This window comes from Eleutherodactylus coqui, chromosome 13 (assembly GCF_035609145.1).
Source record: "Eleutherodactylus coqui strain aEleCoq1 chromosome 13, aEleCoq1.hap1, whole genome shotgun sequence".
Taxonomy (NCBI): domain Eukaryota; kingdom Metazoa; phylum Chordata; class Amphibia; order Anura; family Eleutherodactylidae; genus Eleutherodactylus; species Eleutherodactylus coqui.
In genome coordinates, this window is record NC_089849.1 from 98,760,906 (window position 1) to 98,787,007 (window position 26,102).

Consider the following 26,102-nt stretch of genomic DNA (forward strand, 5'->3'; position numbering starts at 1 on the left):
CACTGTGTACGGTTAAACAGTCAAGCAGCACTGTTACACTTTATGCTGAGCACCTTTAGGGGTCCCAGACTTTGGAAAAATAGGATTTAAAACACAACTTTTTATTAGAGTATGTTTAAAATGCAAAGAAAAGAAACAAAGTTCCATTCACAGGTGAAAAAGTGTGAGCGCGCGCTTGCCCTATTGATACCATATACAACCCTGCTTGACAAATAGGGCAGTCGCCCTGATGAGCGTCTGTATACGGGAACCTCGCCCTTATAGCTCCCTAATATAGCCTTGTCCTCCCAACGTGTTCCTATCAGATTATCGGTATGTTGGCCCTCAGAATGGACTTCTTGAAGTACAATCACAGAAAACGGCCATTACTTACTGAGTAAGAAGTGCATATAGATGCATCCTCCTCTCACCATGCAGGTAGCTGACTACCAAATGGGGGAGCGAATTACACCTGTGCAGGACACCGATGAGACAGCCACTCTCACAGCCTCTTGATATAGAGGGGGGTGGCTGCTTGGTGTATACTCCCACACATAGTGGATACAAAGTTCCAGACCATTCTGATATATGTAGTTCACCATGCAGACCAACAACCTATTATTGACGCCATAATAATTCGGCGGGTTGCCCTGCATTTCCATCAGTGAACCACATTGGTACTGCCACCCTGGAGTCTTAAAGCCACGCTGCATGTGAATGATAGATAATAAATGCAAGGCATTGGCCAAGATACATGAGCCCACTAACCACTTCACGGTTCCTTGCGTTGTAGTGGGTCCCTACACTAATATAAATGCATCACAGAAGGGTAAGTATAGAAAAAATTAAAAACAAATAACCGAAAACGGCCATTACTTACTAAGTAAGGACGACTTGAATTAACTGTATATGAAGGGTTAGTTATATATAAGGTGCCGATCTGTTTAAATCTGAAAGCCATAAATTCCTTTATGCTGCACATCCATAGTCCCAAGATGCGCAAAACCAAAGTGTGCTACATTAACCGGAATCTGCCACACGTTTTTAGCACAGCAAACCAACACGATAATTGTGTAGTATCAGTTCATTGTTTTTGCTACACACTGATCAAAGCCTACCTGGATAGTAATGTTTGAAAAGTTCCTATGCTGAATGTAAATGGAGGGCAGGCCGGACCGTCTCCTCTAACTATTTTTACACCAAAGTCTTCCTCTCTAGCCTCTTGTGATGTGGATACATAGTAGACCTCATCCGCACATCGCTCTGAAGTCTCGTGCCTGTGCCATGTGTTGGGCTCCCAGCACATGTGCCGATCAGCGCTCCCACTTGCAGGCAGAATAGATAAGGTTATTTGTGCAGTGCAGGCGTGAGACGTCAGAGCAGTGCATGGATATCGCTTGCTGAGTCGTCCACGTAGAAGGAGGCTAGAAGGAAGGACTTTGGTGCAAAAAATATCTGCTACCGGAGATGGTCTGGGCTGCCCCCTTTCATTTACATGTGGCGCAGGAACTTATCATGCTTTCATCAAGCGTTCAACTGAAGCAGTGTAGGAACAGTTGATACACGATTGTATGGCATTGACTGGTGACCGGTTACCTTTAAGTAAAAATACATACTGCATCATAAAGTGCATTCAAGGTTTATTGGTAGAAAAATCAAACAACGTTCAGCATTAGTGAAAAGAGATAAAGATATACTAAGTAATGCTCTACAAGTGATGGAGCCTGTAATATCTAGATTCATGAAATAATGCTGCTAAAGATACTAGCAAGTCTTAAAGGGAACCAGTCATCACCTTTTGAGCCCCATAAACTAAGTTATTCGACTCAAAGTGATGGGACATCTGTGAAGCCTTTACTGCATGAATTCTCTGTGAAATTGGCACATGATCAATGAGTGGAGCAGGTTAGCACGGGAGGTGGTGAGTTCTCCTTCAATGGAAGTCTTCAAACAAAGACTGGACAAATATCTGGGATGATTAAGTGAATCCTGCACTGAGCAGAGAGTTAGACCAGATGACACTGGGGGTCCCTTCCAACTCTACCATTCTGATGCTATGCACAGTGTGGCTCTTTCAGACTGCTCTGTGCGTATGTGCCCCCCACATGGAGATGAGTAGGAGACCATGTCTACAGAACTATCTGAAGAGTCACTCTGCAAGTACCAACCTCGCAGGGACACAGTGCAGGAATGGTGCACCCGATGAGTATGAAGCACAGCCCCCTGGACTGCTTGTTCCCTCACCTTTTTGAGTGTATAACGTAGCTTACGAGGCTCAAAAGTGATAACTAGTTTCCTTAAACCCCTTTAGAACTTTGCGCCCCCTCCCTTTTTTTCCCCCCTCTTTTTAAAAAAAAAAAACTATTACTTTTATTTAATCCATCAATGTAGCTCCCTAAGGGCTTGTTTTCTTTTTTTGAGCTGCGTTTTTCAATGGTACTATTTGATGATGTAAGATATAATGTACTGAAACTTTTTTAAATTCAAAGTGTGAAATATGGAAGGAGGGGGGGTCTTCTGTGGTCCTCAGCAGCAGTAATGAGATCACTTTATTTTATAGTTCACTACAATTGTAACTTTTTATTTTATTTTTTTTAAAGTACCGGGTTTCCCTGAAAATAAGACATTGTTTTATATTCATTTTTGGGACAGGCGGAGGGCGCTTATACTGACCTGGTCCGCAGCATCTGGGTCTCTCGCACTGCTGTTCTCCAGTGGTGCTGCGGCAGGCTGCCGTGTTCTCCACTCTGACACAGAACTCTTTCTGGTAATGGGGCTTTGAATACCCCACCTCCAGCAAGCGAGCGCTATGATTGGCTGAGCAATGGGGCTCGTGAGTCAATCAGAACCAGCACTGTGAACCAATCACAGGCATTCAGTGATGTCATTCACTAACTGTGAATGATTGTCGACTCTGATTGGCTGGCGCTCGATCCAATCACAGCGCTCGCTTGCTTGAGGCGAGGTATTCAAAGCCCCGTTGCCAGAAAGAGTGATATGTCAGAGCAGAGGACACGGCAGGAGAAAAGCGTGAGGGGGACTCAGATGCGGCAGACTAGAGTGAGTATTGATGGTTGTGGTTTTTTGGGAGGGAGGGGGGGGGTTTAATCGATGTAGTTTAGCTAGGGCTTATTATTGGGGAGGGTTTGTATTCTAAGCCTCCCCTGAAAATCGGGTAGGGCTTATTTTAAGGGAAACACAGGAGTACTGCAAAAAAATAAAATTGTATCTTTTAGAAGCTGTTTTCTGCCACCATCTTCTGATGGCCTTTACTATATTTTTCCATCGATGTAGTCGTGTGAGGGCTTGTCTTTTTGCGTGACATCTTGTAGTTTCTGTTGATATAATTTTGGGGCTCATGACTTTTTTTTCTTGGAGACAGGGTGACCAAGAGTGCTATTCGGGTGTGTTTTTATTTTGAAGATGATGTCCACAGTGCAGGATAAATGAGTTACTTTTCATAGATCGGACTTCCTTTTCTCTGTTTTTTCTCAATTTGTTGTGTGGAAAGTTTGTTTTTGTTCATTACCTATTTTTGCTCATTTTTACTTTTTCTTTTGTCCCTATATTGGACTTAAACTTGCAAACGCTTGATTGCTTCTGTAGTATAATATAATACCACAGTATTACATTACACCACAGGAACGGCTTAATAGACTATCTGCAATGGCAGCTTTAGGCCCCCTGCTCCCATGACAACCGAACGTCACTCTGTGATCTCATCGTGGGGGGTCATTCAGGACTATCAAACTCTGATCAGTGCATTTAAATGGCGCTGTCAGACTTGAGCTTGGCAATTACAAGGTTAACGGCCATAATCACCATGGTTGTCAAAGACAGCCAACACCAGCCATTTCTGGAGCTGTGTCTACCCCAATCCCGCTCCATACAAGCCCCAAGCTTCCACGACTTAACCGTTTATCATGAGGCGTATTGCCATTATACATGCAGGTGATCCTTGCATCCATGTCAAAAACCAAAGTGCTTATCAATCCGTCTGCAGTGGCAAATCTGAAATGCATATAAAGACTCCTAAGCATCTGCTTCTCCTGTGTTTAGCAGCAAACGTAGGATGCAGGTATGCATGTGGGATGGCAGAGGCGAAGGGCAACGGAATAAGTAATTCGAGCACTTACCTGTTTACTCCCCAAACATGTCTCATGCAATGGCATCCTGTGTGCAGCTGCAGTCTGATCCACTCCCATAGGGACCAGTGAGCACACTGAAGAAGAGTCCTGCTCACAGATGGAAGGTGTCCTCCCAGGGAACACAGCAGGTGAATGGGGAGCCGGGTCGTTTAAGAAGTAAAACCCTGACCTTATAGGCACCATAACTTCATTTATACTGCTATACAGTGCTCCAGATGGTCACCAGCGCACCCTACAATGGTGACCACTTAGGCAGGATTCCCGCCGGAAATCTCGCGTTTCGGCCTGGAAAAGCGCTGCTTCAAAACCCTTAGCTGCGGGTTTGGAGGCCTGGCCACTTGCTTTTTCAGTGCGGCCAGCACTCCTATAGAGGAGAGCGTGGCCGCAGCGGAATAAAAAAAAAATGGATGTGCTGCGACCGCCGGATTCGCCGTCCCATGTGGATGACATTTCTTAGAAATCTTGTCCACGTGGCTGGCTAACTCCGGGATTAGTGGCCGCAGCTGGATTTGCCGAGGCGAAACACGGGACGGAATTTCCGCTGCAAATCTGCCCTGTGTGAACCCAGCCTTACACTTTTGTTGCCATCTCTTGTGATTTCATGCCACTTTCGTGTGGCTGTAGATTTTAACTCTTAAGTACCCCGCTGCCTGGATGTAAACTTACGTTTTGCGGATGGCGTGCGATCAGAAGCAAGCAAGCTGTTGATAGTCAGCCTTCAATAGCAACAGCGGGGATAGATGAGAACAGCTATGTAGATGGTTCATATAGGGAGCGTGCTCCCTCAGGCATCATCTCTGGTGCAATTGCAGAGAGCCGATGGGTTGCTATGGCAACAAGATGCCAGATACTGGCCTATGATCATTCTTGTGAGTGATAAGGCATTACAGTATAGAAGTTCTGCAATGCCTTATCATAGCTGTTATGGTTCAAGTCCCATACAGCGGCGTGAAAAAGAAACAAAAACCTTTTGCACACTTTCCTTATTTGTATAAAAATGAAAAAAAATCTCAGACTTGGTGGTATCGTATCTGTAACGATCTGTACAATAAATTGAACACACTATTTATCCTGTATGGCAAACACAGAAAAATCCCTAAGAAACAGGTAAAATACTTAACTTTTCTTGATTTTTTTTTTGCCTCCCAAAAGTTATTTGGAGCCCAAAATGGTACCAATAAAAATTATAGCACGTCATGCAAAAAACATCCTCACAGAGTTCTGTAAAGGGAAAAATAAAGTTATCGGACTTTAAATGCAGCAATGTAGGAAAAAAAATTTCCAAAAATTAAGTTTTGATGTGCAAAACGGGAAATTCTTAAATTTGTTTTTTATAATTTTAGCATACCAGCCTGCAGAAAAACATCATGTCGTTTATACTGCATGATTAAAAAGTTAAAAGGCAGAATTGATGTGTGTAGGTTTCTCTTTGCTTTTTTTTTTTTATTTTTTTTATTTTTTTTATTTTTTTTTTTTAAACAGCCAGACCTCTTCTGGAATACTTTGTCCACCTCTGGGTACACCAATTTAAAAATGGTGAGCAAACTGGAACAAGTTCAGAAGTCTGCAAATCATGTTAAAGGATCTGGTAATGTTTAGCTTGCAGAAGAGAAGGCTGAGAGGAGATTTAATAGCGGTCCACAAATATCTGAAGGGCTGTCACAGTGCAGAGGGACCAGCCCTATTCTCATTTGCACAAGGAAAGACTAGAAGCAATGGGATGAAACTGAAAGGGAGGAGACACAGATTAGATATTAGACAGTGAGGGTGATGAATGAGTGGAACAGGTTACCACGGGAGGTGGGGAGTTCTCCTTCAATGGAAGTGTTCAAACAAAGGCTGGACAGACATCTTTCTGGGATGATTTAGTAAATCCTGCACTGAGCAGGGGGTTGGACCCGATGACCCTGGAGGTCCCTTCCAACTACCAGTCTATAAAAAAAATAGGTTTTCTGATACATTATATGTACCCAAAAATGGTACCAATAAAAACTACACTATGGTTGTGTCAGTGGAAAAATAAAAATTATGGCTTCTGAAAAGTGGAGATGAAGATCCCCCCCCCAAAAAAAATTATTGTGTCCTTTGGGCTAAAATAGGCTGCTGTCTTTAAGTGATTAATGGGGAAGGATAAAAAATGTCCCTGGGTCCAGCAGAAATGCTGCACACTGGGCACATCTAGACTGGATGCCACACACCGGCTCTGGGCACTGCCTGCTGGAGAGGGATATTTGACAAGCTGATTATGTACTTTGATTTTTTCATTTGTTTATATTTTAATTCTCCGCTCTGCAAGGAAAGTGAGAACAATTCAAATATTATATCTAGGATAATAAGTAACGAGCCAAACGGGTGACCCATAAAGGCAAATCACTGGAATATATCATCACTGTGAGGCCGGATTCACACAGGGGCGAGAAAATCACGAATATGAACCCCGTTCTTTTGAATGGAGTCAGACATGAGCGATGTGTTCCCGCATTATGGGGCTGGCGCTGGGAGCACGCGATACAATACGAGGTTTCCCCCATTGACATCAAAACAAGTGGGGTATGAAGCTGCAGGTTGTAGGGGGGTACATTGCTCAGAGAGGTAGATGAACTGGTATGTCTACACAGAGGAAATCAGCACTCTTTACAGTAGCAGCAAAGTAAACTCTCATCCTATGCTGTGGATTTGGACTCGTGGTGCAGATTATAAATCCATAGCCTGTCATTTAATGCTGCATTTTTGTAAAATTTGGTATGAATTGACACTCAAAATCTGCTACTAATCTTCACAGAACACATGCAGATTTTCTACTGTGGGAAATACATCCCTTGTGGGCTAACCCTTAGGCTTCTCTCACACGGGGCATTTTTGTACACCATTTTGCGCAGCTTTTTCAGCGCTGCGCTAAACGCTGTACAAGGCTCCCATTCATTTCAATTGGCCTGCACACACAAGGCTGAAAACGCAGCATCTTCAACACTGCGCTTTGACAGAGTTGCATGTCCTGTTTTTGGCCGTTTTCAGCTCTGTGTTGCCTATTGAAATGAATGGGCAGCGCTGTCGAAAAGGCGGCACAACTTGGTACTGCGCTTTTGGCAGCGCTAAACGCCCTAGGTACACTGAGTTAAAAAAAAATTCAATACTCACTTTGCAGGTGATCCCCACCTCCAATGAGAGATTGCTTTGATTGGCTGAGCGCCGGTAATTGACAGCCCACTCAGCCAATCAAAGCCAGCGCTGGATGTGTCCGATCACAGCCATTTATTCATTGAATGGCTGTGATTGGACGCATCCATTGCTGGCTCTGATTGACTCAGCCAGCTGTCACTCAATGGCGCTGAGCCAATCAGAGCAATCGGCCGGCTTCACAAGGTCCCGACAGCGACTTCACCAGCTAGGTGAGTATTGTTTTTTTCTTTTATCAGCAGCCTTGGCTGCGCTTTCAGCTGTGCTGAAAACGCCCACATAACGCATGCCAGCGCTGCTGAAACCAGGCGGAATCTGCAGTAAACACAGCGTTGAAAAACGCTGCATTTCTGCAAACGCCTGTGTGAAGGAGGCCTTAGAAGTGTGAGAAGTTCTGTGCCTCTCAGTAGCAGGAAATGGGAAAAGGTTTCTAGGGATAGCTCCCGTTATTCCCTGTGTGTCCAAAGTGGGGGCTCCTTTTATAAATGTTAAAAAAGAGGTGGCACGTGAGCTATGCGCGGCAAAGAACACTTAAGAGAAGACTAAAGGCCCGTTAACACACAAAGATAATCTTTCAAACTATTGAAGGTGTTAGCAATTGTTTGCATAAAGTGTTAATAGCCATTATCGGCCATTAATACTTTATCATCTTCATTTGCATGTAGAAGGGCCTCCAGGAGTTGTTTGCAGAGTCCAGCGTTTGATTAATCACATGCCCAGCTGTGCACACAGCTGCATTGTTCTCGTCGGGGCTGCTTGAAAATTACAAGGTAATCTCCCGACTCCTGTGGTGAACACAGCATGCGGTCTATTGATAGACATTTTATCTCTCTGCGGCTAAATGATGGATTTTAGGTTCACCTTAAAATCATCGTTCAGACGAAAAGTGCACAGTGCCCACCTTTACATGTAACAATTATCGCTTATTTTGGGTGGTCGTTTGAACACATTTTCAGCGATAATCTTTATGTGTAATTGGGCCTTAAACTGCCGAAAGTGAGAGTGCGGTTTAATCCCGTGTGAGTACCCATAACAAGCCCTTATGCTGAAAGACTGTTGGTAAACGCCAAGCTTTATGTGGATTGTATATGATGTAACTGCCAAGCTAGTTTGCCTGAGGGAAGGTAAAGTCGAGTTTACGCCCCACCATGACTCTACCTCCTTTACTAGCTGCTCCATCTGAGATTCCTGCGTGCCTTGTGTATTAACTTGCTGGGCCGCTCGCCCTTCTCACAGATGTATGCGCAGTAGTCCATGGCTGACCTCAAGGTTATTAGTTTTGTTCTTGTAAGATATAGAACTGTATGATTTTGAATAGCAGCTTTTACAGAAAGTTGTTTCAGCACATAGTTATTTGGGAGCTCCTGAACCTTGTGATTGTGATTATGTCCAAAAACAGATTAGACCTAATTCTGTAATACGAAAATCTCCATTGTGACCGCTGTGTATCCGAACTGCCACATATCTCGGCTTATTAAAGGCAGAGTCTAGTCATCTGGGCCAAAGCAGTGAGGATTTGGAATTTACAGGAGATGTGCACAATATACTGATAGAGTTTAACCTGTGAATGTAATAACATGAATATCACCCCTCTTATCCTATCACTGTTTGTGTCCCCTCTCCAGCATGTAAGCCAAGCTGTCCTCTGTCTACATTACATCGTCTCCATTACGAAAAGGGGTGAGTTTTGTAAACCAGTCATGTAAGTTCATTCTGACTGTTCTCTTCCCAGTTATGTCTTGCGGTACACATTACTGGAACATTTTGTTTCAAGCTTTGTTTTTTTAAATATACCCCAGCTCTCTGAAAAGTTAGTAATTTTGTACTGCATGCTCCAGGTGTCTGATAGCAAAAAATAAAGGGGACAGCCGACTTCCAGCCAGTTAGAACTGGAGGCCAGAATTAGACTTATGTTTTAGGCTGGGTGCTATTTTATTTTGATTCTTGAATAGAGTGCCCTATCAAATGATATCAGCGGTAATACTACACAATGAGTCCCTTACCCCACTGGCTCATCAACTGAGATCTACTCCAAAGTGGCATTTCCCTTATAAAGCTCCTCAGGGCAAACTGATCTCCAGGCCAACTATTATATTGAGGAATTTTACATTTAGCCTATTTTTATTGAGCTACCTACTGTCACGTCTGTCCAAGTCTGCTGAAAAAACTACAATGATCTAAATGGAATTCCCAGAACCCCTCTGACAGGACCAGCCTCGAAGCAGAGTACCCATACTGAAAAGGACGACCCCACTGCTTGAATAAGGCAAGGTCTAAAGTCAGAGAGGAACTGGGGACTACTAAACGACTGGATATAAAACCCAAACACCAGCAAAACTGATAACGAAACAATTAGACTGCATACACATCCTCACTCTGAACAGAGCAGAGAATCAAAAAAAAAAATATATATATATATATATCACACTGCGCATGTCCGCGACCTGTGATTGGCATGTGCAGTCCTCTACGCAGCTCATACGCTGTATCTGCTGGCAGTGCATATGGTCTGTAATGTGTAAAATACTGTGGGAGACCCGCGACATTTTGCGCAAACGGCCGTGGGCATAAGCTCTAACCAGTTAAGGCTAACTGAAGTATGTTTGAGCGGGCAGCGACCTAACATCTACATCTACTATCATTACTTAGAGTCCTTTAACATGAAAAGACTGTTGGGCGCTTAAGCGCCTGACAACCTTTCCAACGATTATTACTCGCTCTTTAGATGAGCTAGAAACCAGGCGACTCCAGCAAGTGAGCAGTTGTTGCTTATTTGCCATATTGGGACCCATGTTTACACAAGATGGCATGTCACCTGTAATCCCTTTTTTGAGTGATTACTAGGGCGACTATCTATCGGCGCATGTAAAAGTACTCTAAAGTGGTCATTAACTTTTCAAACAATTTGTGCTTATATGATAGGAGGTGTTATAACTAGCAAAACTGCAGTTTACTTTACCAAAAATGATGGTTCTATGCTAAAAAAAACTAATTAATCTAAATTGCTGGCTACTAGGGGTCTCACTTCCTTCTAACCTGCTCACTGAATTTAGGTGAAGGACTGGAAATTTTTTCCGGAAAGCCTGCCTCCATTCACAGTAAACAGTCCTCCTGTACATTGTCTTACATGTTATGTCTCTGTGTGTTACCGACTGTTAGAGAGCAGGATCTGCAGTTCTGTGTGCACAGTCTTTAGAACACAGCATAGCTGCCAGGCTCCTTAAACCAGGCCTGAGAGAACTGACAATCAGATATAACCTTACAGGGGTGAAAATGAAGAAAGACGCAGGAGACAAGTACATATAATGGCCAGAAATAATGTTATTCCTCATGTACACATGCATGGCAGTTTGTTCTGAAAAGTCAGGAACGCTTCTCTTTCAAGTCCTCACATTTGAGCTACTAGGTCAGGACTAAAACAGGATGAGAGCCATGCAAACCCAAGGCCTCTCTCACACAGGCTGTGTTGTTAATGCATAAAATATGCAATAAAAACGCTAAAAAAAATGTTGCGTTAAAGAAGCTGCGCAACGCTTGTATGAGAGTGGCTTTAAAGTCAAACTGTCAAATGATCTGCCACTGTGCAATGTTTGTAACTGGCTATTATCTATTAGATTGATCTTATAGATAACGGCTGATATACTCATTTTCTCCCTGGATCCTGTGCAAGTCATCCACCGCACAGGGTTCTGATACCACTGCACACGGGGTCCTAATGCTGTATAGTGTGAGTGGTGTGCACAATGTCCTGACACTGGAAAGGATCCGAGGAGGGTAAGGGTGCTTTTACACGGGTGTTTTAATTAAATGATTTTTGTGTGTTGCGAGACTCCCAAAACAGGTCCGAAAATAGAATCCATTATTTACAATGGGTCTATTTACAAGAGTCATTTTTCTCTCAAAGCTATGCTTTATTTTTTGGGTGATCTTACCCATTATTGTTAATGGGAGAAAAGGCATATCGCAAGGCGCTCACATTTCATCCGTAGGGAATGTGACCTTTTAATTTTCCTATGGAAATAACATGCGATTTTCACACTCGTGAAAATCGCATGTTCAGTGACGCGATGCAGTTTTCTTGTAAACTGCATCCCAATTGCAGTGAAAATAGCATTTTTACAAGCACAATATTGGTCCGGGTTCCTTAGCTTCCTTGGAACGCTTTTATTGCCAAAATTACCGTATATATTCGGGTATTAGCCGACCCAAGTCCATAAGTTTTACCACAAAAAAACGGTAAAACTTATTGACTTGAATATAAGCCTAGCTATACTCGAATATATAATAGGTAAAAAAAAATGCGATACTCACCTCCCAGCCGGCTTCTGTGTCCCCGGCGCAATGGTCTACCCGGTGGCGCGGCAAGCTGCTCGAGAATTCTCCCTGCTGTCATCTCCCCGCTCGGCTTTGAATTTCCCCGCAGTCAGCGCTGCGTAAGTAAGCACTGTGATTGGATCGAGCTCCAGCCAATCACAACCAGCGCTCGATCAGCCATTCAGTGATGTCATTCACTGAATGGCTGTGAATGATCGAGCGCCCTCTGTAATTGCCTGGCGCTCAATCCAATCGTAGCGCTTACATACACAGCACTGATGGCAGGGGAATTTAAAGCCGAGCGGGGAGATGACAGCAGGGAGAATTCTCGAGCAGCTTGCCACAACGCCATTTACAAATACAACACTTTTTACATACGCATAACCCTTCACTACTCGGAGGTAACCCAAATATTTTTAGACATTTTTCTAAAGACATTAAAGGTTTAAAACCTACATATAGTCTGATGCATGGTCGAGCTTACTTCCAAAAAACATACGCACTGAAGGAGTGGGAAAATGAATTAACTCAGCAATTCAACGACAAAGAATGGAGAAACGTTCTGACCTTGACTCATAAAACCCTTAAATGTAGCACACGTGTTGAGACAATAGAGATAACTTTGAGAGCGGGGACCGCGGGGATGAAGGAGTCCTCTGCCACAGCTGTCACAGCAGTCACAGTTGTGGCAGAAGTCCCCGCCATTTTATCCCATTGCTTTCAATGGGATCGGCACTGCTGCCGATCCCATTGAAAGCAATGGTTTCTGCCAAGCCCCACAGTAAGATTATCAGGGAAGGGCTTGAAATATAAGCCCTTCCCTGATAATCAGCAAAAAGTGCGTAAAAAAATTTTACAAAAATTTACTCACCTCTCCGGCGCTCAGACGCGTCCTCCTGGTGGCTCCCCTGCACTGCTATTAAGCTCTTTCAGCAGTCGGGGATTTAAAAATCCCCACCTCCTGAAGGGGCTGTGCAGATTGGCTGAAGGATGCTAAGCTATTGGCTTAGCGCTCAGCCAATAGCACATTGCCCTTAGCTATTCATTCATGAATAGCTAAGATATAGCTATTCATGAATGAATAGCTAAGGGCAGTGTGTCATTGGCTGAGCACTCAGCCAATAGCTAAGCAGTAGCTGCTATTGGCTGAGCCTTCAGCCAATCTGCACAGCCCTTAAAGGAGGCGGGGATTTTTAAATCCCCAACTGCTGAAAGAGCTTAATAGCAGTGCAGGGGAGCCACCAGGAGGACGCGTCTGAGCGCCGGACAGGTGAGTAAATTAAAAAAAAAAATTTAAAACACTTTTTGCTGATTATCATGGAAGGGCTTTTATTTCAAGCCCTTCCCTGATAATCATTCCGCGGGGCTTGCCAAAGCAGTGCTTTCAATGGGATCGGCAGCAGTGCGCAGCATTCTCCCTATGTTTTCAATGGGGCTAGCGCTGCTGCCGCTGGCCCCATTGAAACCACTAGCGATATGCCGGTTCTATACCGGTGTCTTTCTTGCGCTGCGAGGCGAGAGTTTTCTCGTGCTCTCGCAGCGCAAGAGAGACAATATCGCTAGTGAGTGTCCACCCTTACATACATTATGGAGCTGTCCATCCCTCCAGCAATACTGGGATTCTGTATTTCAGCTGATATCTTCTCTGTGTGGTCAAACAATCCAGAAATCCCCATCTATGGCGTTAATGAAAGTTAGTTTTTATGTAATTCCATTGAAGTTTAGAATTCTAGAAGCTTAGGTGTTTGCCCTAGCAAATGTAGATATTGTGAGACATTGGAAAAGCGCTGATCCTCCTAACCTAGGAAAGGCGGTCTCGTTACTCAACCTGTTAGTGTAGGGACTTACAAGCTAACGAGGACCCTTAACGTTGGGTTGTGAGCTTGTGTATGTTGGCCAAAATAATAACCAATACCTCGTGTTTATCAGTATGTATCAGTAACATGCCTGAGTAGAGTGGACCTATAACAATTGGGTTCATGCCATCATGGGTTATACCCCTTACATGATGCTCTTTGGATGGGCTGGTAGATAAGCCATAAATCTAGATCAACCTGCCCAAATTGAGGAGTGTACTCAAACCCTCTAGCAATCTGTCAGACCAAATGCATGGTTCCTTCACAGAGATTCTCTGCTGATGACTTTATTTTGTGAATTAATGTAAAATATGTATTGTACTGTGATGTTAAGGACACGTAAAATTTTCTTGCCAGGAACTGGCAAGCTTTATCGGGGAGGCCTGTAGGGACCCACACTAATGTGTAATATTGCCATGAGGGTATATTGAGAAAGATGTGCCAGGAATTGCACCAAAATTTGGTGAAATGGAACTGCGAACGCTCACTGGACACTGACTGATTGGTTGATGCTCTGACTATAAAAAGGATAATTTTTGCTGCATAGTGAGCTGAGATGTTAGAGGGGTAAGAATGCAGTAAGCTGGAGCCTGTTCTGCCTGAGGCAGCGGAGGAACAGGATTACAACAGCCAGTGGAGCACAATGCCACTGATATACATTTTAGACAATGAGCTGGGAAAAGTGCTTCTAGTCCTGGATAAAGCAAAGGACTAACTTTGAACAATGCAGGCTAAAACATCCTGCAAATCCAACCGTAAGTGAGGCTGGCATCTAAAAGGACAATAAGTGTGTAAACCAAAAGTGAAGTAGCTAGCAGACCTACTACACCCTTTACTGATCATATTGGAGGGAGACTGGACTGTAAGAGATATTTTCTATCGTTGAAGCTTTTGAGGGTTGTGAGCTTGTTGGTGAGCAGGAAAAGCTCCTTATTTCAGGACTTTGCAGGGGGGAAAAATTACTTTAGAGGTGCATGTGTCTTTGCTCAAAGAGAAACTGTTTGTTACCGTGCAGCGGCTGCGGGTCGTCCTAGGGTGGCGGGGCGCGTCCCCCCGGCTTGTTGTCCAGCTGCCGAGGGCGCAGGTGGCTGGTCGGCGTGGTGCTGTTGGTGCGCGGCGCTTGTGCTCACGGGTCCGGGCGGCGCAGTGCGCGCGCACCTGTAGTCAGCCCCGTGCATTAGCACCTTTTAAATTGGTGCTGTGGGAGTGAGTGTCTCCCTCTCTCCGCCCCTGGGCGGAGGCTTGTGTTTTTAAGGCTGGCAGTGACCTGCATTCACTGCCAGTTATTTGGTTTCCTTCAGCGTGCTAGCATCCTGCCTCTGTTGGTCTCCAGCGTTGTCAGCTTGTTCTGTCATATCTGCCAGGTTCTTCCATCTGCCTTGGTCTGCTTGTATTTTTCTGTTGGTTGTATCATCTGACCATCCTGTCGGTATTCTACCTTGTTACATCTTGGTACACCAGTGTCCCCTCTCGGTCCCTAGTGAGAGTAGGGACCGCCGCCCAGTTGCCCACCTGGGGTTAGCCAGGAATGGAGGCAAGTAGGCAGGGACAGGGTGTTGCAGGTAAGTTCTAGGGCAACCCAGGCTGGCGTACTGGTGGATAGGATACCGTAACATAATAACTGGCCCTTAAAATTACCCTGTGGGTTTTGTTTGGCTCTCCAATGGAGACTATGAATGCCCTTGCTAGTCAGTTGCAGGGCCTAGTGGGCGTGATCCAAAACCTGTCCGGTCATATGGTGGCCCAGGAGCAGCGAGCGTTGGCGCAGGTTTCTGCCACCCCGTCTATCTCTGAGCCCAAGTGTCCTCTCCCTGAGGTATTTTTGGGGGAGAGAAGCAAGTTTTTTCTTTTTCAGCAGGCATGTAGACTGTATTTTCGGATGCGGCCCTGTTCCTCCGGCTCAGAGTCCCAGAAAGTGGTATTGATTATGTCCCTACTGCGGGGTCCCCCCCTAGACATGGGCCTATTCCTTACCCGAGAGTTCGGCTTGCCTGCAGTCAGTGGATTCGTTTTTTCGGGAACTAGGAGGTATTTTTGATGAGGCGGGGTTGGCGGTGTCACAGCTCATGTCTCTATGTCAGGGGCAGCAGTAGGTAGAGGACTATTGCTCTAGGTTTAGACAGTATGCTGGTGAAACCTCCTGGAATGATGGTGCCCTCAAAGATGTGTTTTTGTTGGGTCTTTCTGATGATGTCAAGGATCTTCTTATGTCTCATCCCGCTCCCGTAACACTTAATGAGGCAATGAAATTGGCAGTAAAAGCTGACAGGAGGCTGAGATCTAGAACAGAGGAACGTCAGGTTGGTAAAACTAGGGAATCTGCCAGACCCGCTTCCACTTCTTCCAAGCCAACTCCTGGTGCCGAGCTTATGGAAGTGGACCAGCTAAGGCCCGAGGAACGGCGATTGTTCCGAATGACTCACCGTCTTTGCTTCTACTGTGGGAAAGCCGGACATCGTGTAGCGACCTGTCCTCAGAGACATCTGCGACAGCAGTCTGGACCGGCGGAAAACTACAGATCCTAGGCGATTGTCGGGAGGATCGCCTAGGATCACAGGTACTCCCTAAGTTGTTTGTGCCTTGTCAAGTTGGCCTCCTGGAACTTTAGTCGATCCGGGCAAGCCTTCATTGATTCGGGCGCTGCTGCCAGTTTGATTAATTTAAATTTTGTCAGACCTATGATGACTGAATTCTCAGCGCTAAAGTCCCCTATACGCTTCACTAGCATTGACTATACCCCTCTGTCTGCAGGTGTTGTCCAATGGAGGACTCCCATTCTGCAGTTCACTGTGGGTGTTCTCAACTCTGAGAATCTGTTCTTCCTGGTTATGGAAAGGATGTCCGTAGATGTGGTGCTTGGTATGCCCTGGTTGGCATTGCACAACCCCCAAATTGATTGGTCCACCTGAGAATTGACACGTTGGGGGTTGTCCTGTCGTAATCATGTAACTACTGTATCCATGTGCTCAGCAGATACCGTGCTTATCCCAGAATATTTGTCTGATTTTCAGGACGTATTCTCCAAGAAGCTGTCTGAGACTTTGCCTTCCCATAGGGAGTGGGACTGTGGTATTGATTTGATCCCCAACAGTTCCATCCCTAAGGGAGCCATTTTCAATTTGTCGGGGCGTGAGCACGAAGCCCTTAAAGGGGTTGTCTCGCGAAAGCAAGTGGGGTTCAGCACTTCTGTATGGCCATATTAATGCACTTTGTAATGTACATCGTGCATTAAATATGAGCCATACAGAAGTTATTCACTTACCTGCTCCGTTGCTGGCGTCCCCGTCTCCATGGCTCCGTCTAATTTCGGGGTCTTCTTGCTTTTTTAGACGCTCTTGCGCAGAAGGGTCTTCTCCTTCTGGTCGGTCCGGGCATGAGCGGCGTTCTGGCTCTGCCCCCTTCTACGCGTCATCGCGTAGCTCCGCCCCGTCAAGTGTGCCGATTCCAGCCAATCAGGAGGCTGGAATCGGCAATGGACCGCACGGAGCCCACGGTGCACCATTGGAGAAGACCCGTGGTGCATCGTGGGTGAAGATCCCGGCGGCCATCTTGGAGAAGGAAGAAGTAGGAAGAAGGAACAAGTCGCAGAGCAGGGATTCGGGTAAGTAATATTTTTTTTTTTATTTTAACACATCCCTTGGGTTTGTCCTGCGCCGAACGGGGGGCCTATGCAAAAAAAACAAAACCCGTTTCAGCGCGAGACAACCCCTTTAAGTTCTATATCTCAGAGTCTCTGGCCAAACAACATATCAGGCCATCCAGGTCCCCTGCCGGAGCAGGTCTCTTTTTTGTGGAGAAGAAGGATGGGACATTGAGGCCTTGTATGGATTATCGAGCTCTGAATAAAATTACAGTGAAGAACCAGTGCTCCTTGCCCCTGATTCCTGACTTATTGAATCAGGTTGAATAGGAGCCCACTGGTCTTCCAAATTGGACTTAAGGTGCGCTTACAATCTAATTCGCATTCGAGAAGGAGATGAGTGGAAAACCGCGTTCAACACCCCGTTAGGACATTTTGAATGTCATGCCCTTTGGACTTTGTAACGCCCCTGCTGTGTTCCAGGGATTTATGAACGCGGTCTTCCACGACTTGCTGGGCGTATTTTTGGTATATCTCAATGACATTCTGGTGTATTCGCCCGAACTGGGATTCCCATGTGCAGCACCTGAGATTGGTTCTGACCCGTTTGCGTGAGTACCAACTTTTTGTCAAGTTGGAAAAATGCACTACTAAACAAGTGTCTTTCCTGGGTTATGTGATTTCACCCACGGATATTCAAATGGCTGCAATCTCCCAATGGGTCAGACCAGACAACCTAAAAGCTCTCCAGCGATTTTTGGGTTTCGCAAATTTTTACAGCAAATTCATTAAAAATTACTCAGTTATTGCCCAACCCCTGACCGATCTTACCAAAAAGGGGGCCGACCTAGTAAGATGGTCACGAGAGGCCCTAGAGGCTTTTAGTAATCTAAAAAGGGCGTTTTCCACTGCCCCGGTGTTAGTACAACCGTTTTTTATTGAAGTCGATGCGTCCGATGTGAGGGCAGAGGTAGTTTTGTCTCAGGAGGTCAGCGGCAGATCCGGATATTGCCCATGTGCGTTCTTCTCACGGAAGTTTAATTTGTCGGAAAGTAATTACGATGTGGGGAACCATGAGTTATTGGCAATCAAGTGGGCTCTAGAAGAGTGGCGACACCATCTTGAGGGGGCTAGACACCCCATTACCGTGTACACTGATCACAAGAACCTGGTATACCTCGCCAATGCTAAAAGACTTACTGCTCGCAGGCCAGGTGGGCGTTATTTTTTGCCAGGTATAATTTTGTTGCGACATATATCCCGGGAGAGAAGAACGTGAAGGCGGACGCCCTGTCACGGAGTTTTGGGGCACCAGAAAGTGAGACTATGACTCCCAAGAATATCTTGGCACTTGGGGTGGTGGTGGCAGCTGAAGAATCAGACTTCGTCCCTCAACTACAGAATGGTCAGCAGGACGCTCCCTCGGGGGTGCCGGAGGGCAGATGGTTTGTGCCAGAGATCTTGCGTCTCAGAGTCATCTCACTCATTGGTTTTCGCAGGCCATCTGGGGGTTTAGGGTACTTTGGATCTTTGTTCTAGACACTTCTGGTGGCCAGGCATGTCTCAGGAGATCCACGACTTTGTTAAGGGATGCTCTGTCTGTGCACGCAGTAAAAGTCGTCGGCGTCCTCCTGAGGGGCCACTGAGACCGTTACCGTTACCTTCTTGTCCCTGGTCACATTTATCTTTAGATTTTATCACTGATCTACCTGAGTCTCAGAAGTTCACCACTATTTTAGTGGTTGTCGATCGGTTCTCAAAAATGGCACATTTTGTGGCGTTAAAGAAGCTACCTTCTGCGATAGAATTTTCCAAGATTTTTGTAAAAGAAATCATTCCTCTACATGGGGTTCCCGAGAACATTGTATCTGATCGCGGAGTTCAGTTTGTTGCGCAATTTTGGCGAGCCTTCTGTAGAAACCTGGGAACGTCGGTTTCCTTTTTGTCTGCATTCCACCCGCAAACTAATGGTCAGAGGGAGCGGAAGAACCAGGATTTAGTGCAATATTTACGGTTGCTTGCCAGTGAAAAAGCTTATCAGTGGGCAGATTTCTTGCCATTGGCAGAGTTTGCCCTAAACAATCGCACTTGTTCTTCCACTGGGGTATCTCCATTCTTTTGTGTATACGGTCAGCATCCTCGCTTCCTTACAGCGATCCCTACTCCATCTGTCTGTCCTGCAGCTGACGTTGCCACAGATACGCTGCAGGGAGTATGGAAAGAAGTACTGAAGAACCTGGAAGCGCCGGGGACTCGTATGCAGTTGCGTAGTGGAAGGAGTCTGTCAGTATCTGAACCTTACAGGGTGGGACAGAAGGTATACCTGTCTTCTAAAAATCTCAAATTGAAGCTTCCTTCTTAAAAACTGGCACTGCGTTATGTGGGGCCCTTTGTCACCACGCGGGTAGTGAATCCTCTCGCCTATGAACTGGACTTGCCAGCTACATGGAGGGTTCACAGGGTGTTTCATAAGTCTTTATTGAAGCCTTTTGTTCTTTCGGTGATACCAGTGGGTAGGATACTGTAACATTATGTTCCATAATCTGTTTTACTGTTGGACTGTACAGATCGTAGCAGTTTTATTGTCGTAGTATTGCTATGCTATAGTGGGCTGCATATAGTGTCTGGAGAATCGAAGGAAGAAAATCCAGTTGCGTATTCATTACTATCCAATTGTTTGCTTTTATTTCTGTGTTCTCAAATAAATACTTTACGCTCTGTTTACTCCATCTGCTGCATCATATCCTGAGACTTGCACAGCTAAACCCGACCCGTGACAATATCCATAATGTGTTCTGACATTGAATGTTTCACTGCCTTTTTTAAGATTTTCCTGTAGTCTGGTTTGAAATCATACCTAGCGTGATATGGAATGGTGAACATAACCATTCTTCCATAAAAAGGGCTAGATGCTTTTTGAATAATGTGTGTGCCGCTTTCTCCATCCTTATGGAGAGGGGGGTGGGGGGGTTATACACCATCGTCAGCTGGAACGTGACCCTCATGATATCTTTCTGTAAGACCTTCAGGATACTAGTGAAAGGACAGTTTTCGTATTGCCAGGTGGGGGCTGGAGCTCAATATAGGTTTACAGTTAGCTCTGGTGATGTGTGGTAGGACCTTGTCACTTTCAGTATTGAAAGAGTACATCATGTCACCTGTCTAATCAATTAGGACATGCCCCTGTGGTTGGGTGACCAACATGATATATATGTGTAAAGTGCAAGTGTTTGTGCTGTCAGCCTATTGGTCTCCCAAGCTGCATAAGCCTGGGAGACTGACGGCAGTGCCCCTTTAGGGGGAGTGCAGCCGCCCTTACCTGCCTCCGTCTGCCTTTTGTTTAAATAGCCAATTTTTTTAGCCTAGGATGGGCTTAAGATAGTTTTCTAAAGCTGACTGTGCGGGTGGTACTTGTTCTTGGGCTCCTCCACAGCCAAGAATCAAACCTCCTTCAATGTTATTGTTACTATGAGGCCAGTCAGGGACCACAGGTGGCAGTGGCGCGGTTCGCTGCGGCGTTCTGGGATGGTGTTGCGCCCACATTCAGGGTGGCGAGCGGCGGCGCCGTGCTCCGGTGAGCGGGTGCGGCATGTGACGTGCGTGTGCCTGCTGTAGAGAGCGCACCCACTCTACCTCTGTGAGTTATAGTTTCTGGCTGGGAGCTCCGGTCAGCCGGCTTAATTCGTCTCCACCCAAGGGGCGGAGACTCCTGAATATAGTCTGACAGCTGCCGATAGCAGTTGCCAGTTATTGGTTCCGTTCCCTGTGTGTCTGACTTCGGTCCTGCTCCAGTGGGAGTTACCTTGTCTCGATCCAGCTCTGCATTTGTTCTGTGGTTCTCCTTTCGTGTTGGTTTATTCTATTGGCCTAGCCTGTCAGTACTAGTAAGTTGTCATCCTCATAGGTACGGCGGTTCCTTCCTGTCCTGCTACTAGGCAGCGTAGGGTTAGTGTTGGCAGCCTGGACCTATCCACCTTTGGGACTACCTCCAGGAAGGGATATTGGTGTGGGTGAAGGTCAGGGAGTCCCGCGCCGTGCGTACCTGTGCACCCCACTAGTACTGTAACAGTTATTTGCCCGACTCTTTGATTGTTTACATGTTTATGGTCGTGTTTGTATTTACTTTTACTCTTTGGCTCATCTTTAGCGGTCACAGCTGGTAGAACCTTGTCCCTTTCATTATTGGAAATCCCATGTCTCATATGTAACCAACCAGGACATGCGCCGACGGCAGCGGTGGTAAGACATGCTGGTGACCAACATAAAGGAAATGCATGTGCAATATTTAAAATAAATATCTGTCCGACCTCCACTTTTCCCAAAATTCTGTCTCATGTCTGTTATTGTTATCTTAATTAGTTGTATATGCCTTTACCATGGTTCCTGGCAAGCCAGGGTGCTATGTCAGTGTTGTTTGTGGTGCCAGTCTTTAGAAAACCTTCAGACTGCAGTTTATTAGTAATAAATGCAGAAATGCATGTAATTCGAAGGGGTTCACTTACTTTGTCTTGTAACTATAGATATGAAAAATACTAGTAGAGATCCTGGCCCATTGTCTCAACACTGACCTGGGAGCATTGATAGGTAATGGTCTAGTCCCTAGTAAACAAGGCAGTGACAAGATCAGAATAGTTCATCTCATTCATTTACAAGAACGACTGGTACTTCAGAGTGCCTGCACCCTCCTGGTGATTCCGCCCTTAGGAAGTAACATCCGCGTCTAGAACTGGGGTTGTAGTGACCTCTAGTGGTCACTTTGACAAACTACACGCAGATGTTGCCTCCTATGTTATGTGCTTTAATTGGCTGTCGGGAGGTCATGTGTTGGAAGGTCCTAAACTGAAAAAGGAGTAACAACTGAGCATGCTCAATGGGAACTTTCTAGAAGGACATACTGCAATGGGTCCCAATGAGACATGGCCGAGGGCCCACATAGACCCGAGGCTGGCCCTACGCCTCTTAATTTATTTGGTCTATGTTTCGCTATCTGGGAACCAGGAAATAAAAAATTTGCAGTTTCTAGAGTAAATTATAGTAAATAAAATGGGTAGTGAAAAGATTTGCTGATTCCGCTAAAACTTTTCTTGAAAAGTGTTGAGAGTGGCATAAAATTGAAATCGTATATTAAATTATTCCCTATGTCTCCTCTCAGCCTTCGTTTTTGCAAGCTAAACATTCCCAGATCCTTTAACCGTTCCTCATAAGACATGATTTGCAGACCGCTCACCATCTTCGTAACTCTTCACTGAACTTGCTCCAGTTTGTCTATGTCTTTTTTAAAGTGGGGTGCCCAGAACTGGACACAGTATTCCAGATGAGGTCTGACTAAGGAAGAGTAGAGGGGGGTAATTACCTCACACGATCTAGACTCTATGCTTAATACATCCCGGAATTGTGTTTGCCTTTTTGGCTGCTGCATCACATTGTTGACTCATGTTCAGTCTATGATCTATTAGTATACCCAAGTCTTTTTCACATGTGCTGCTTAGTCCTATTCCTCTCATTCTGTATGTGCTTTTTTCATTTTTCTTGCCCAGATGTAGGACTTTGCATTTCTCCTTGTTAAATACCATTCTGTTAGTCGCCGGCCACTGTTCAAGCTTTTCTAGATCTTTTTGAATCCTCTCTCTCTTCCCCGGTGTTAGCTATCCCTCCTAGGTTTGTGCCGTCCTGCAAATTTGATCAGTTTCCCATTAATTCCTCCTCCAGATCATTTATATAAATGTTGAACAGCACTGGGCCTAGGACATGGCCTTGTGTCAGTCTGCTCATCGTCTCCTGCTGTAGTTGTCCCTTTTTTGCACTGGCTACTTGGAAGAGCCACGTCTATAGGAACATATACCAAATGCACCCTTTCTTACGTCTACCCTAGATATACACATACAGTATACAATTTTTTGCAGTTGGTCTCAAGGCCCTTTGCAACTAATTTCCCATAGGGTGTCACTGAAGTTGTAGCTATGCTGTAATGTAGGTGCACCCATATATCTGTCTTTGCCGATGACTTTGTGGTTTTGTACGATCTCAGAAAGTACCATTTTTGAGATCTGGTTATACAACGCTCGATGGGCTCTGACAGTGAGCGGTGTGTGTTTTGGATTTTACTAATCGGCTCAGACAGAGAAATTACGGCTGTAAAAATAGTGGATTTCAAAGGCGGCCCATTCATTAGGACTTTTCCTCCCTTTAAAGGTTTTGCCGAGATCTAACAAAGAACAACGGTCTTACGTTGTATAATGCCGCGAAGGAATTTAGTAAGCTCTTAATTTGATATATAAAGTTTCTGTGTCGCCCTGAATAATGAGCAGTCCTATGTAAACGTGTCTCCCCCAATTAAACTCAAATGTTTTATATAATTACCAACAGTCGTCGTATTTCGTTTCGTCATATTACATAAATTAAGACCCAGTCACCCGTGAACAGAACAATTAATAAAGGGGGTGAGGCGCCGCCACAAGCGGAATCCTTTTAAGTCTTTCCAGGATTTTTTTCTCCTCTGAAACACACAGACTAAACTTCAGACAAAAGAGTATTGTCCTCTGAAATCAAGATTTCCCGAATTAATTAATGGAGCGATGGAATAAATCGTACAGTAAATATACACATGTCGCCTGCGTGAATTAAAGGGTTATTTTTCATAAGACCATTAATCCAGTTCAGATCGGAGCCGGCTGCACAACTGACAGCACTTGGTAGTGGGCAGAGCGGCAGCAACACGCAGTTATAGAACCAAAACTCGGGATTTGGCACCGAAACCTGAAATGTGTCACCTGTTCATCATTACCTGGATGGCGAAGAGGGCCGTAAGGACCCGTGTTGTAATTCTTCTCTTTTTACTTTTGCAAGGGCATGCCATACCCCACGTAAGGTACTCCCATGCCGGCTTATGTCCCAACGATATGAATCCAAACCTATGGGTGGATGCTCAGAGCACCTGTCAAAGAGAGTGCGAAGCCGATCAGGTGAGGACAATTTGCTTGATAGAATGGAATATATGTATCATGTGCTGGATTAGCCATATGACATGATCAGAATTTTTTGAGTCCATTGTGTATTTTTTAACTGCTGCATGCTTTAGAGTTGGCTTTTTTCCCCATAGACTACAATAAAAGAGAAAAAAAATGCGTGAAAAAATTGCATGTGTGTATTAAAAAAAAGCTAGTAAATTTTTATTTTTACAAAAACGGCACAAAAAACTGTGTCTTAAGAAAGCTTTAGATTTGTTTTTATGCTAACACTGAGGAGTTAACCAATTGAATCCGCTATGGCTGAGGGTTGTTGCTCAATCACATAGAGTCCAGGGCTTTTTATAGATGGTTAATAGAGTATTTTATTGTAAAATAATAGATTTTTGCATCGTATCGATAAAATAGTTTAATTCAATATAAATGTTTTTGAAAATGACATGGATTTCATTTTTATACTTATAATGTTTTTATTTAATAGGAATGTGAAACTTATGAAAAATGTTGTCCTAATGTCTGTGGAATGAAAAGCTGTGTGGCAGCGCGATACATGGATGTGAAGGGAAGGAAGGGTCCCGTGGGGATGCCCAAGCAGGCTACTTGTGACCTCTTCATGTGCACTCAGCAGGGTTCTCAGTGTGAAATTTGGGACGGGCAGCCTATCTGCAAATGCAAAGACAGATGCGAGAAGGAACCAAGTTTCACCTGTGCCTCGGATGGGCTTACTTACTATAACAAATGCTTCATGGATGCTGAAGCTTGCGCCAAGGGGATCTCGTTAACAATAGTCACTTGCAAGTATCACCTCACTTGGCCACATACTAGTCCTCTTCCATCAGAGACAACTGCCATCCCAACTATCCCATCAGCTGAAACAGCCATTGTGAACATAGTTCCACCAACTCTAGTGAACAGCCCTACTCACAAGACGGTCAATGTCGGGGACACGGTCAGTTTTCATTGCGATGTTACTGGAAAACCGAAACCAGAAATCACATGGGAGAAGGAAGGAAAGGGAAATGTAGTCATGCGGCCCAACCATGTGGTTGCAAACATAGTAGTCACCAACATTGCCCAGCTAGTCATTTATAATACACAACTACAGGACACTGGGACCTATATATGTACAGCAAAAAACAGTGGGGGCATGATCAAGATCAACTTCCCATTGACCGTCAAAGAACAACCCCCCAAGGAAAATTCTGGAAATCAGACTTTTTTTCCAACTGACGAGTGCCTAAAGCCGCCGGACAGCGAAGACTGTGGAGAAGAGCAGACACGATGGTATTTTGACGCCAAAAAAAATAACTGTTTCATCTTTGTATATGGGAATTGCAACAGTAACATGAATCATTTTGAGACCTACGATTCATGCATGATAACGTGTATGAATGGACCAGTCAACATCTGTAATTATCCTGCCCTCCAAGGACCATGCAAGGCATATGAGCCAAGATGGGCATTTAACAAGCTGTTAAATCAGTGCCAGTCCTTCATTTACGGTGGGTGTGGGGGCAATGAGAACAATTTCGAAAGCAAAGAAATGTGTGAAGAGTCCTGCCCATTCCCCAAAAACCAAAAGTGCAAAGTCTGTAAGCCTCGGCAGAAGCTGGTGACAAGCTTCTGTAAAAGTGACTTTGCCATCCTTGGGCGTATAATAGAGTTGTCAGAAGACCAAGAATCTGGACATGCTCTTGTGTCAGTGGAGGAAATCCTGAAAGATGAAAAAATGGGACTGAATTTTTTAGGAAAGCAACCACTTGAAATCACTCTCTTCAGCATGTACTGGAGTTGTCCATGCCCCAATATCACGTCTGTCAGTGGGCAGCTCATAATCATGGGTGATGCACATAATGGCATGGCAGTTCTACAACCACACAGCTTTGTTGGCATGTCAAGTTCCCGTCGTGTGCGCAAACTTCGGGAAGTAATCCACAACAAAACTTGTGATCTTCTCAAAGACATTTTAGGACAGTCATAATATACTAATATCATAGAACATGTATGATAATAAGGAATGCATTTCTTGTGAAATTACTAATACAGTATGTCAACCTTGAATTAAAGAGCAACTCTGGTCAGA

The 26,102-nt window shown here is 44.9% G+C and overlaps 1 protein-coding gene across 1 annotated transcript in view; it reads left to right on the plus strand.

Moving 5' to 3' along the window:
* Nucleotides 1-26,102, plus strand: part of WFIKKN2 (WAP, follistatin/kazal, immunoglobulin, kunitz and netrin domain containing 2) — a 27,162-nt gene extending 1,060 nt beyond the window's left edge. Inside the window, exons 2-4 of the mRNA XM_066587176.1 lie at nucleotides 8,930-8,984; nucleotides 23,901-24,016; nucleotides 24,501-26,102. Coding sequence (XP_066443273.1) covers nucleotides 23,954-24,016; nucleotides 24,501-26,000 — 1,563 coding nt within the window. The 5' untranslated portion in view covers nucleotides 8,930-8,984; nucleotides 23,901-23,953 and the 3' untranslated portion in view covers nucleotides 26,001-26,102. The remainder of the gene's footprint in view (nucleotides 1-8,929; nucleotides 8,985-23,900; nucleotides 24,017-24,500) is intronic.